The sequence below is a fragment of the Nipponia nippon genome, unplaced genomic scaffold (genome assembly GCF_047370975.1).
Source record: "Nipponia nippon isolate SJK-2023a ecotype South Korea unplaced genomic scaffold, ASM4737097v1 scaffold_4, whole genome shotgun sequence".
Taxonomy (NCBI): domain Eukaryota; kingdom Metazoa; phylum Chordata; class Aves; order Pelecaniformes; family Threskiornithidae; genus Nipponia; species Nipponia nippon.
This window is the reverse complement of record NW_028262358.1, coordinates 2,083,107-2,096,978: the sequence shown is the minus strand read 5'-3', so window position 1 is coordinate 2,096,978 and position 13,872 is coordinate 2,083,107. Positions and strand designations below refer to the sequence as shown.

The 13,872-nt window shown below is 47.1% G+C and overlaps 1 protein-coding gene across 5 annotated transcripts in view; it reads left to right on the top strand.

Annotated features, from left to right (window-relative positions):
• Positions 1 to 13,872, top strand: part of RTN4 (reticulon 4) — a 72,933-nt gene that overhangs the window by 20,121 nt on the left and 38,940 nt on the right. For all 5 annotated transcript variants that reach the window (XM_087777251.1, XM_087777252.1, XM_087777253.1 and 2 more), the window contains 3 exons: positions 49 to 99; positions 4,854 to 5,010; positions 5,693 to 6,148. In XM_087777251.1, coding sequence (XP_087633377.1) covers positions 5,698 to 6,148 — 451 coding nt within the window. In that variant the 5' untranslated portion in view covers positions 49 to 99; positions 4,854 to 5,010; positions 5,693 to 5,697. The remainder of the gene's footprint in view (positions 1 to 48; positions 100 to 4,853; positions 5,011 to 5,692; positions 6,149 to 13,872) is intronic.

Sequence of the window (13,872 nt, the reverse complement as noted above, 5' to 3'; positions counted from 1 at the left end):
GATCTGTTTGCAAGAGGTATTAATAGAGAATGGATTTTTTGTGTCTAGGTCCAGTGAAGCTGGTGGTCCTCGGGAGTGTAAAGTATTATGGCCAAACTGGTAAGTCAATAATTTAATTGTATTTCTTAAAAGTGCGGGGGGCTGAAGAGTAGCAATATTAAACCTGACGCGGGGAATTACCTGTAATCTGGGTAATTGGAAAAATTTTCACCATTCCTTCTGATTCCTTAGAAAATTTTAGGAATGCTCACAGAGAGTCTCGGAAAACTTCACATTCTTCTATGTTTAAATTTTCTACAGTGACCTGACGAATTTAGAAAGTGGTATTAAAAATTGTTTAGTGTACATTATTCTGCCACATTCTCATGTCTTTGTTTTCCTAACATGCTATTATTAATATGTGATGGACACATTTGGTTCAATTGTGTTATTAATATATTGCACCATGGTAATAATGAAAGGTAAGTCTTCAGTCTTTATTTTCACTGACGGACTTTTCTGACTGACTGCATGCTCCCTCCGAGTGTCCAACCCTCACCCCCCTAACTGGGCAGAGAGGAAAGGACTTCAAGGAAAATGGTTATTTTAAATCCACACTACCTGCTTGTTGGGAACTTGTTAGTCCTACAAGTTAAGCAGCCTTTGCTAGGGTCAGTATTTAGATAGGAGGTTATCCAGGAACATGGAAGTGCTACAGGAAATGTTTGAGGGTTTTGTAGAGAAGTCTCCTCTCTCTTCAGTGTAAACAACATCTTCTTTGGGTGTGGAAGGACCCCACTGCTTCTGGTCCTAAATGTCTGTAAGATGTAAAATTGGTAGCCTAACTGTGCATTGTCTTTTAAGACCTAATGGTTCTTTGCAAGAGTAGTCACACCAAAATCCAACTAACAGTGGATTCCCGTGCAGTTTTAGTGCTGTTTTAGTGATCCTCACGTCATAGTTTCATTTGCTGGAGAGCATTGTGTATTATCAGTCGTTGCTTTGATTCACTTCAAATGCTGCTATGTTTGAATGGTGAGCAAATATATGCTTGTTCACTGTTGTAACATCATTTTTAATGTTATGCATCAGCTTTGGTTCCCTTGAATGAACGCTTAAACAGACCAAGTTGTGGCCTAGGAAGAAATTACCTGGATGTAGGAATTTAAAGCTCCAGCTAATGGCAACTTTGCGCTGGTGGCAGTTGGTGTAATTTAGAGCTGTCCTTAAACCACTCTCATTTATGCAGACGGACTGGCTCAGCACCCGGCTGGCTGGCTGAAGGAAGTTTTAACGAATGTTTTGTGACAGATCTGAATCAGAATACCGTATATTGACGGGGTCATTAGGATGTTTACTGTAGAAATGGACTGGTTTGATTTATCAAGATGATGTTGGGGGCATAAAAAAAAAAAGTGGAAAAATTGGCTCCGCCTAAGTTGGCCTATGGGATGTTAGAAACAATTCCAGAATAGGAAGTGCCCGGAACACTAAAGAACATAAAAGGTTTGAAAAGCTACTGTCAAGAAAATGTTAATTACTGCAGAGGATGAGGCTGGAAGGCTGGCTCCAGAGAAGATTCTGATAAAGCTGAACCTGACTCAGTTACCATCAAGAGATGGTAATCCCTCTGTACTATTGCTTTAACACTTTTCCCCTCCATATGCTGCGTTTGTATCGATAAACTAGGCAGTGATTTTGTCACAATATCCCAGGACTGATCTTGAAAAGAAGTACAGCAGGTGTTCGAACAGAGACCAGCCTGCTAGGTAAATATGCTTGATGCCCAAGGCACTGCACCACAGGCATAATCTGAAAACAAAAGAATCGCAGAGTTTCATCCTTCCAGAGATAGAGACATGATGCCTGAAACCTGGAGGATTGTACTTCGAGCTTAAAAGGAGGGACAGAAATGCAACCGTCCCTGCAATTATAACTCCATCTTTTTAAATTGCTATCTGAGGCCAAATGTTTTTTTTTTTTTCTGTTTGATCCCGCTGTGAAGTGATAATACTGCATTCGTGCCATCACAATTATTTTTCCTAGTCTACAATATGCTGTGATATCGTGTTACTTCTGTGCAAGATCAAGAAGAAGGTCACAATGGACAGAAAAAAATCCCACCAGTACGTAGCCATTGTCAGCACTGCTGTGGGAATTCAGAAGCACACCAACTGGTGTTTCTTTTTCACGTGCTACATGCTCTTCCAAGTCCGCGATATGAAAACATCTCGTTGAAAACAAAGTTTGTAAATTAACTTAATATCTGCAAAGTTCTCCTACTTGTCAACAATCTTCATAGAAGAATTGTAAAATATTTTTCTGAAGAGCTACAAGAAAGGGTGTTGTGCAATATATTTTCAGTACTGGAGAGCTGTATTTTCCTCTGGCTTGTTAACCTGACTTGCCCAGGCTATCTGGAACTCCCTTCCTGTTTCCCTCCAAGACCTTTAGTCACTTCCCTTCTCTAAATAAAAACCCCTTTCATTTCTCTTTAACTGATGATGGATTCTCTTTCAAGCATTCTGATAAAATCAGCTGAATTATATATAGATTTTTTCCTACTTGTAGACAACCAAAAATCACTGCAGTTAGATATGTTAAAATTCGTTTCAGCGCTGTGTCTGTACTCAGAATTTTACAGATTTTTAAAAGTACCTCGTTGCCTTAGGGTATATTTTAATGGAATGTTAAAATTCCATTTTCTTGTTTAACCAAGAGGTGTGAAAAATAAATTGGCTGGTGAAAGTATAAAGACTTCATTCAATCAAACTATTTTTATTTGCTAGACAAAAAGTGCAGATTTACAAAACAAAACTAAAAGTCTATTTACTTTCCCGGTAATGAGTACACAAAAAAGCTGAATTTTCCCTTTAGTAAAATATTTCAGGCCAATCATCTGCCATGAATGGGGTAAAATGGCACGGAAGATTACAGACCTCTATTCATCGATAAAGTCATTACATCTGGCCTGGTTTTTTTTTTCTCAGATAAAAGGCGTCACCAGATTGCTACTCATTTCTTAATGCAATTTAGCATATTAAGCTTCTTCAGGGAGTAAAAATGTTCTGAGAATTTACATTACCCAGAACCGAGTGCTCTTCCCCGTGTACGTTCTCCAAACTGACTAGCTGGTAGGAAAAGAGGGGAAATGTTGTTAAGATTTTCTTTGTACGCCCTTACACTGTGGCAGCGGGTGTAAGACACCGGGTAGGCGTCGCAATCGATAAGGAAAAAGAAGACTGAAGGTGCCCGTTTATATCTGAAATCGTGAACCAAATTAATCCCTGGCTCGGTGAAGTGGCAGCGCTGGTACTGGAGTTACAGCAGAGATCTAGAGCTGCGGTCCTCCGCGTCAGGACCCGTTTCTACCAGCTCAAAAATACCACTTGGGGATAACTGACGTCTAGGTGAGGTTCAAGGTTGATACCTAAGCCGACTGAGCTGCACATTGGGTTGCGCTCTAAGTAGTGTAACAGAAATTTCAGTAAGGCTGATGGGAGCCACTGAGCCTGTTCTGTCTTTATTTATGCACGTGTAGTCCACTGGCTGTAACAGAGCTGGAACAATAAAACTAGGAATACAGTTCAGCCAGAACTTCCATGTTTTATATTTAACAACACATGGAATTTAATCCATCCATCCTCCTGCCGCTCTAACATCCCTTATATCACTGTAAAAAGGGCTGACTTGAAAATATACACGGATAATTTGTCACTAGAAGATACACAATCTTAGGGGAAAAGAATGAAGTCTAAAGACCTCCCAGGTTGGGAAGTGCTTATTCATCTGCTGTGACGTTTTTATCCCTGTCGGGATAACAGTGCTGCCTTCGCTGTATTTATAAAAATACTTTTCGCATTCCTTCTAGTCATTTCTGGTAGAGACAGGGAATATCGATGTCTTTGTACGTTCTTGGAAAAAATCTCATCTGGAACTTCTTGTGCCCGAACGGAGACGGGATCTAAAGCTTCTCCAGCTTTAGCTTACGAAAGCAAGGGCTGGGCAAAGTGCATTCCTTTAAGCAGGTTAGAAATTAAAATTCAGAGAAAAGAACAATTTAAATTAAAGGGAAAAATGGGAAAAGGACGTACGTTGGCCTTGAGCAAATTACGACTGGAAGTTAGAAGGAGGTCTCTAGTTATTTAGAAAATGAGGTATCTTAGAATAGCCTTCCCAATTCAAATAGCAGCAACAACCCACCCCACGCTCAAATATTTGGGTCCAAACAGTTCATGCAAAGATCATGATATGTTTTTCCGAGGCAAGAGAGGACTCGAAGCTGGGACCCCAGAACCCCGTCGCTCTGCTTCGCGGGGCCGCTCACCTCCGCGTGCGTCTTTGCGCCCACCGCAGCCAACACGGCAGAGCAGAAGCAACGGGAGAGGTTTTGTCCCTCTTCCGTCCGTTCTTGTGCCTCACTCAACCTGCAGGCTGCTTGCTCTGAACTTTTCCGTGAACTAACCTCTTTATGCAGGCACACGTGGGAGAATAAATCGTCTGTGGGTTAAAAATCCATCGTGATGTTGGAATAGCATCAAATATAGAATTACAAATCCTTTTGGTCTTATCGCGGTAGCTGCGTGGGTGGAAATTGCATCCAAATATATGCCATTTTAGTTAAATTAAGTGTTACCCTAAGGGCTTTGGCCTACGCTCCATCTCTGAGCAGAAAGGAAGAGACCACACCAGTCCAACACAGAGATATGCTGGTTTTTGCTTTGTGAACAAGCTGCCATGTTTTTTCCTGCACAAGTTGCATAATTCCAATTTTAAAGAGAGGGTTAGATCTGTTCAGATGGCTGACTTAAACTAATACGAGCGGCTGAACAAGTTTGTCTCATCTGAAAATGTCTGCTCTCTCTTTTTTCCAGGCCCGGGGAGTTTTTTCGCACCGCGTCGTGGCTGGAACTCCCACTCCCCTCGCAGGCAGGCGCCGACGGGCTCCGCCGCCCGCCCCGGGGGCGATGCTCCGGCCCGGCCGCGGGGACGGAGCCTGAGCCGCCGGCGGACCCCGCAGCCCCAGCCAGGGTGAGAGACACCGCCTTAGGGCGGACGGGTGCCTTGCAGCATGGCTCCGCGGGGAACCCGCTGGTGCCTTGTCCTTTTCTAACAGCTAAGGGCTTCTGGCCGCTGTTTAAAAAAGACAAAAAAAAAAAAAAAAAATAACAGCAGTCCTGGCAGAGGAAAGTGATGAATCACGACGCGCACTCACAAGATGTCTGTCACGCTGCTGCCTGAGCCCGGCCCGCCGAGGGATGGAGGGACCCCGCCCCGGTACCGCCGGGGCTGCGCCCCCCGCCCCAGCCGCGGCCCCCAGCACCGCCCGCGGCCGCCGCAGGTGGGGCCCGGCCCCGCACCCCGCCCCGCACCCCCCGCGCTGAACTTTACCCGACTTCTCCAGCCCCGCGCCGCCGCCCCTCGCGTCCCGCCCCCCGCTGCATATTCATGAGGCGGCCGCGCCCAGCGCCGCGCCTCATTGGCCGTCCCGCCCCCCTCCCCGCTCCTACCGGCCCCCGCCGCTGTCGCTCAGCGCCGGGGCGGGGCGGGCGGCCGCGCCCGCCGCCTCCCCCAGCCGTGACTCACCAGGGCGTGGAGCCCGGGTCCCGCAGCGGCGGCGGCAGCGCAGCCCGCGCCCTCCCTCCCTCCCTCCCCCCGCAGCCGGCAGAGGCGCAGCCCCAGCGCCGCGCACTCATTGTTCCGCCCGCTCCAGGCACCATGGACGAGCTGGACCAGTCGCCCCTGGTCTCCTCCTCCTCCTCCGGGCCAGCGCGGCCGCAGCAGCCCCAGTTTAACTACCAGTTCGTGCTCGACGACGAGAAGGAGGAGGAGGAAGAAGAGGAGGAAGAGGAGGACGAGGACGAAGACTTCGACGAGCAGCTGGAGGTGATGGAGAGGAAGCCCGTCGCGGCTCCCGCCCCCGCCGCAGCCCCGCAGGAGCGGCCGCCGCAGCTGCTGGACCTCGGCGGCCCCGCCGAGCCGCCCCGCCCCGCCGCCCCGGAGCCGCCGCAGCCCGGCTGGAGCCCCCCGGGAGCCGTCTCCTCTTCCTCCTCTTCCGCCACCACGCCGTCCCCCGCGCAGGAGCAGCCCTCGGCCCCCGCCCGGCCCGCTCAGCCGCCCGAGCCCGCCGCCGCCCCCCGGAGCAGACGGTCCTCCTCCGGCTCGGCTGGTGAGTGCCTCCGCCCCGGGGCCGGGGAGGGCGGCGGGCCTCGCAGCCGGGCGCCTCCGCCCGAATCGCTCCGGTTCTGGCTCCCCGCTGCCCCGCCGGGAGGCTCCCTTTGTCTGCCGGCCCTCGGCCGCCTCCTGCGGCATCGCTCCCTCCCCTCAGCCGGGGCGCGGCCCCGCTCCCCGTGGCCCCGCCGCAGCTCATGCGGGGAAAAAGGGCTCCCCCCTCCCCCCCCCCTTTTTTTTTTATTTTGTATTTTTTGTAATTTGTTCTCTTTCCCTCCTCCCCCCCTCTGTCATGCTAATGGCGGGAGGGGCCTCGCACACGGGCCGCCCGGGGGCGAGGCCGCCGCCGCCTGGCAACGGCCGCGTCGCGGCGGGGGGGGGGGGGGGGGATCGGGGGGCAGAGCCTGAGGTAACGGCCGCCCGCCCGGGCCCGGCCGGCCCTTCCCCCGGCGGCACACCCGCCTGAGGCGTAGCCCCCGCCGGCCCCTCGCCGCATTGTCCCGGGCACGGCTCGTCCGCAGGGCGGCCTGGCACGGCGGCCTCCGGGGCTGGGCGTGGGGGGCGGCGGGCAGCCGCTGCGGCCGTGGGAGCGTGGGGGAGGCAGGGAAAGAGAGATGCTTTTAATCTTACTCATTTTAAACAAATCGCCTGGCTGGGAGGGGCGGGGGAGAGGAGTTAAGGAGCAGCGCTCCCTCCTTTCCGAAACCTGCCGGAGGGAGGTGCGGGGCGGGCGGCTCGGCGGGCCGGGCGAGGCGTGCCCGGCAGCCCTTTGTGGGGAAGAAACCGCCGCTCTCCGGCTCCGGACGATGAGCCTCAAACCCCGAGAGGGCGGGTGAACCGGTGGAGTAGGCGTGGAAGCACAGAAGGCGTGCGGGCCGCGGGAGGTGTGGCGGTACCGGAGGAAAACGTCAGCCTGGCGTCCCGCCGGTGCCTCCGGGGCAGCCATGGCTGTGGCCCGGGGCCGTTTGAGGGGGCCCCCCCCCAGGGGCAGCCATGGCTGTGGCCCGGGGCCGTTTGAGGGGGCCCCCCCGGGGCAGCCATGGCTGTGGCCCGGGGCCGTTTGAGGGGGCCCCCCCCCAGGGGCAGCCATGGCTGTGGCCCGGGGCCGTTTGAGGGGGCCCCCCCCCAGGGGCAGCCATGGCTGTGGCCCGGGGCCGTTTGAGGGGGCCCCCCCCCAGGGGCAGCCATGGCTGTGGCCCGGGGCCGTTTGAGGGGGCCCCCCCCAGGGGCAGCCATGGCTGTGGCCCGGGGCCGTTTGAGGGGGCCCCCCCCCAGGGGCAGCCATGGCTGTGGCCCGGGGCCGTTTGAGGGGGCCCCCCGGTGCTGAGCTGCTGTAGCGGAGGGCGTGCAGCCCCCCGGGCCGTTGCCGGTGCTGCCGGAGCCCCCCCAACCCCCCGGCAGGGCCTGGTGCGGGAGCTGGGCTGGCGTGACTCATGCCTTGCGTGTGGATTGCGATAGTGCCTTGGCTCTGCTTTCGCTTAATTCAAAATACAAGAGCCAACGTGAGGCCGTTAAAACAGTGCAAACGAACAAATCGGAGTGTCTCTTATCACCGTGGTGCGTTCTTATCTTCGTTGCTCTTGTCATACCGGTGCATTGTATATGTTTCAAAGACGCAGGATTTCAGTGATAATTTGATGTCGTGGTACGACTGAGCGCGAGACGCAAGATTTAATCAAAAAAAGCATTTGGAACAGTAACAAAAAAAGTCCTGTTGTTAAACCTGAATTTAATTTTGGTGGGGGGGAATTCCACAACACATTTTATTTGCATATGTGACAAGACTTTATGGTGAGGTGCGCAATTGTCTCTCATGAAGCCTACTTTTTTGTTCTTCTGGTAGCTCTCTGTGTAGTAATATGCCGAGGAGATTTTTTTTTTTTTATCTCCACCATTTGGAGGACAGATGATGACAAAAGCTTGCAACAGATTTAAGAGGAGGGATCCTATATGATGGGTGAACAGAAATTTTTCTAGGCAAGTTGTTTGAGTGGAGCTGTGGAAGGTTTGAGCAGAACAGAATGGAAGGAATAGGATCCACCAAATCTTGCTGTTGCTTTGAAAAGTAGGGATAAAAGTGTGATTTCCAGAGCTGATTTGTTTTTTCACTCCCTGACCCCTGAAGGATAAGGCAAGGAGTGCCGTAATTCCTGAAATATATCCTCTCTATCAGAGTAGAGGAGACCTAACTGTGTGAGAATTGGGTAGTGTAGCTGAGAAGTGGAGTCAAAGAGTTATTTTATAAGGCCTGATTGGAGGGGGATGGAATTTATCCGTGAAGATTGCTTTCGAGCTCTGAAGTAAGGACTGGTGCCTCTGGGAGGCCTGTTTGCCAAAGACAAGGTCTTGCAACACATAACGCTCATCTAATGATGGGTTGGAATATTACAGGCTATGTTTTAAGAACTTGAAACTACCAGATGAGAACAAATTGTTTTGATAAAAGCATTGTCTAGTTATGTCACGAATACTTTGGTCCTCTCCGATGCAGGAGTACTTAGTTTTGAGTATGTTGAGTATCCATTTAAACATCAAGTATTTTTTAGTTTTGCATCTAGCAGTTGATGTTAAAGCTATCTCGATCAAAATATTTAACTTGGGTTCAAATTTGTTCACTTTCAGTCTTGCTGTGAAATTGGCAAAATGAGATTGAGGCCCGCGATTTGTGGCAGGGCGACTGCGGCACAGGTGGCCACGTGCCTGCAACGCTTCCCTCTCCTCTGGAGGGTTATGGTTTCATTTACGTTCAGCTCTATTGTACGAGTTTAAGGTATAAGCAAAGAATTGCAGTTCACAATCTAGAAATCTGAACGTATTCTGTCCTCTTCATGTTTAAAATCTAAGGCTTTGATTTAGTGAGGATTTGAGGCAAATAACTTTGAAATTCTGTATCCAAGAGAAGGAGAAAGCAGCGTTGCCTGCAGCAAGTATGCGAAGAATAGTAGGGATTCATTTATCTGCACCAGTAGGCCGTGGTGCTGCTTTTTGTGAGTATAGCAATAGAGAAAATGTACGGACTACTTGATGGCCTATAAAAATGTATTATTTATATATCGGGAGGTGTTTTAAAAAGTAAATCTTTGTAATTACTATTAGTTACATACTTAGGAGTATTGAGTGTCATTGTTATAAGAAACTGTGACATAATTATATGTAATGCAAGCTTCTGGCTGCGTATCAGCAGCCTACCTTCTTAAGAGCTAATATAAATATTTGGTGTAGAAGAAAACAAGCAAGAGGACTGCAGTAAAACTTAGGCTCTCCTAGACATTTTTTTTTTGCTACTCACTGTTACGCAGGTAGCAAAAATTACAGTTTTTCTTCAGATATTACCACTTAATTCTTTTGATGGCCTAAATTTACATACAGTGCAAAGAAAAGCAAATTTGAGGTAGTCATACATGGTAAAAGTAATGTACTTTTTTCTTTTTTTTTTTTTTTTTTTTTTCTGCTAGCTGCCCAAAGTAAGATTAACCAGAAAACTATGATGAGAAGGTACCGCTTTCCATCTTTAAAGCCTTAGATCCTAGCAGCACATAGCGCCGCTTGTAATGGCAGGTTATGCATCACTTTCCTGGAAGAGACTATCGCAGTTCCAAGTTAAACCATGCACTTACAAGAAACCTGTATAGTAAACCCACCAGACTGGCCACAGACCAGCATCCGAAGTGAATAAAGATGTCTCCTCCTGTGTCAGTTGCCTCCAGCTCGGCCACTGTTCAATACGTATGCAAATGTTGTGAAGGGCCAGTTTATTAATTAGTCTTGTTTTTCATTTAGTTTTATAGGACTTGGTTTTAATTGATCAGCGTTGAGGAGAGGTTTCATGAACAGTTTGCTTAGGTGCCAGACAGTGTCAAGCCGAGGTCAGCAGGGATGCCCCAAGCTGTACCAGCAGCACACAAACTGTTCTGTAGCAGAGCTCACCCTCACCAAGCTGACCCAGCTGCAGTAGGTGATGATTAAATGGAGTGACCTATACCTGCTTCTGCTCACTCTAGAGAGTGTATTTTTTATCCTGTGGTGGGGATATGCAGACCCTGTAATTTGCATTTTATACAAATTCTGAAGCAGCATATACGCTCCTGAGATTTTTTTCTCTGTTGCTGAGTTTTGTGGTGTGCTGCTATGTATGCATAGACTCATACAGAGGAGTTGTGTGGATTTTAAGGACGGAATGCAGTATGACTTGGGAAAAATACAGCTGTCCTTGAATACCACCACTGGTGACTTTCATTTGCACTCTTCGTTTATCAAAATATGTTCCTGCTGATCTTCAGTGTTTCTTTGAGGTGCAAGACCCTTTCTCCTCCCACCCTCCCAAATGTAGTCAGTAAAGCTGTAAGGGAGGTGGTCATAACCTAGGTATATCAAAGGTAGAATGTGACTTTTTTTTTTTTGCTATTATACAATTTCCATTATAGTGACATGAGAAGGACAGTAACCAGCAATTTGACTGGTATAGTAAAGCTATTATCTTCATTTTTGTTTTGTGTTCCCATCTAGGTGAATTCAACAAGGGATGGTTTTATTTATTTGGTTTTGTTTATTGTCATGTGCATGTGCCTTGTCTAGCACAGTGGGGCCTGCTTCTGTAATTCAGCTGGTATAAGAGTTTCTAAAGCCAAACAGCTATTTCTTCTGTTAACCAGAAGTACGTGCAAGGATAGTCCTGCCAAGTTTGATAGTATATTTGCTTCATGTGTGCGGCCTTTGACGTGCTTTCCAGGATAAAACCACACAGCTTCCACCTACCATATAATGAGGTAGCCCTCAGGGAAGTTTTGAATTCACTGGGAGTTTTCCCCTTGGAGATGAAATCCTACAAACCACAAGAGGCAGCAAGGAACTACTGGTTGGTTGCCCTTTTTTCCCTTCCTCCCTATCTGTACTTAAGGAAGTCTGCAGCATGTCTGTCTTGTCCACCCTGTTGCATTACCACTGGTGAGCACTGAACCTCTTTCTTATCTTACAGATAACCACTATCCTTGTACCCAGGATAGGGAGGATGAGGATTTTGGAGAGCACTTGTTTAAGAGCTGAGGACAACATTTAAGCCTCCCAGTCAGTGGTTTTCTCCAGCTGACTGGTACAGAGTTGCTAGGAAAGTGTCAAGTCCCTTTGCAACAGCTGATCTACAGATGGGTTAGAAATGAGTGGTTGCTGGAATACAGAGGCCTAAGGTCAAGAGACTCAAACTTTGCAGCTCACGAGGAGAGAAATAAGCTGTGGTTGTTGGCAACTGGCATGGTGAAAAGACAATCTTGAAGTAGATCTGTGATTGGAAAAATATGATTTCTAAGTGGCTTGCAGATGCATCTTGTGTTATTTCAGTAATTTGCGATGTATTTTTCTAACCTAACTTTCTGGTTGGTGTATTGTGAGGATGTTTTTGCTTTTCCTTCCTCCTCTTCCAGTACCCAGGATAGGGAGGATGAGGAATTTGGAGAGCACTCAGTCTGGGAGCCTGGCTACTTAGCAGAGGGCATATAAGCATCATTATTCTAACCCTGGAGACCAATGTTCCCATGCTGTTAGAATCCTGTGGGGGCTTTGCTGCTTGCCACCCGCTTTTGAGGGAGGTTAGTGGCTTTGGCTGCCTGTTTCAGTGTCTTGAAATGTTTTTTCAGTGTCTTCAGTGTTCTGCCACACCCAGCTGCTTGGTGGCTCTCATCAGCTTAGTCTGGCCTTTGTGTGCTGGGAAGGTATTAGAATAACAAAGGGCAGTTAACCTACAACTTGAGGCATGTCTTGGTGTGCTTGAGTTAGGTTTCTCTGTTTTCTGTTAATATTTTGAATGAAATAAGCCTTTTTTTTTGAGCTGGCATGTTACTATAGTAACTATGAAACTCAGATACAAAAATTAGCAATGCGTAGTTCAATCTGAAAAATGTCCTTCGGGTTCTAGCTATTCTGTAAGCAAGGAAATAGTTCTTGGTCTTTTGCTGGCTGGAAAATGTAAAGCAACGTGTAGCTTACAGATAACTTGTCCTGAGGTATTTGGAAATGCTTATGCATGAAGTAGGAGGAAAATTGTGTGACTATCAAGCTGCATTAGAAATGAAAAAAAAAAAAAGCTATTATTACCAAGTAAAAAATAGTGAACTGTGAGACCTGTTTTAAGTAGAACAGTCCAATATGTTTTCATGTGTTTTTTAATTTCTTCTTTTATGATCTAAAGTAGAAATTACTCCTGTTATGCTTTGAAAACTGCATAATGTTTTCCACTTTTTAAGACTGTTTTCAGGGCAGCCCAGTACAGCTAGCACTGAGATCACTGGACTACAGCTGTGTGACATACGTTTGGTGGAAATACCAATTTAAAAAGCTATCCATCAATAAGAACTATTACAATAACAATAAAATAATGGGCTTATTAATATTCACAAAGTCTGAGAAAATCAAATTATCTTCGTAGAATGTTTTTATCTTTCAAGTGGAAATAATCTGCTGCTAACTGTAGCTGTCAAAATAGGAAGATTTTAAGTTAGAGATGTTTTTAAATTGCTGCTCTTTCCCGTGGTTTTTAAGGGATTTGTCTCCATTTATTGCTTTCTGATGTATAAAGAAAGAATACTTCTCCCCGCCCCCCCAATGTAGAAGTGTTAGGTTAGAATACCAGTTTGACCCTCCCTGGTTTTGCTGGAAGGCTTGCTTTGTGTCTTAGGAATGTTCTGTGAAATTCTAATCCAAGCTTTTTAATGAACGGGGCAATCATGTCATCAACTTCATCGGCTAGGAAGACTATGTTAATTAAGATGTCTTTTAAATAAGATACAAGACTGAGATAAATATAAACTCAGTTGCCAATTAAAAATGTTCTCAGTCTATTAGATGCTGTTGGCCTAGTGTCAAAATCCTACTGTTTATCCAGTCGTTACTGGTTTGTGACGCTTTTTCTTGAACTCTGCTATTCCCTCTTTTCTGACAGAAGATAAAATTCCTTAACGCCTGTCCACCTCTGTCCTTTGGGTGTGATGAGGAAACGAAGGCCAAGTAAAACAGATGAAAGAGCATGTGCGAGGCCTTCAAAAGCAGGTTGTAGCTGCAGAACTGAAAGGAAAGCAAGAGCTGGAGGAAGTAGAAAGATGTACGTGGTAGTGGTGGAAGAAGGGTTGCTTCTTTCTTGGTCTTCAGCCTGGTCTTCAAGTGTTCATGCCTTCAGCTGGAGAAATGCAGCTCAAAGGGCAAGGGGATGAATTTCCAGTGTATTAAACGCAAGCTTTCTTTAAAAGATCACATTGTTAGATAAGAAAATCAATTTTCCCATGTGAGTGGTGTCTGACAAAAAACTGAAGGGGATAGCTAAAACCTGAATTGAGCAAAATCTTTTGCAACCCAGGAACTGCAGTGCTGCTTGATATCTGATCCTCTTTGTTGAAGAGGAAGGCATCAGGACAGTGTCACGTTCACGCCGCTTTATGCATTTCATTAAAAGATATTCTTACACAAATGCTGATGGCTGTAATGAATGTCCATGTTTGTTTTCCCTCCTTTGAGATGAAGATATCTTATGCATCAACCTGTTTTTATTTTACAGACTATAAGCTCTTATGTCGGAAGCTTGTCGTGCAAGGTAATGTGTTGGGAATAGATGCTAAAAGAAATCAGTAGCATCTCTTCTCCATTCTTTAAAAATTAATTTAGCTAATAAATATATTCTTCCCCAATGATAAAGTTGCTAATCTAAATACTGCTTAATTTGTTTAATTGTGGGGAAAG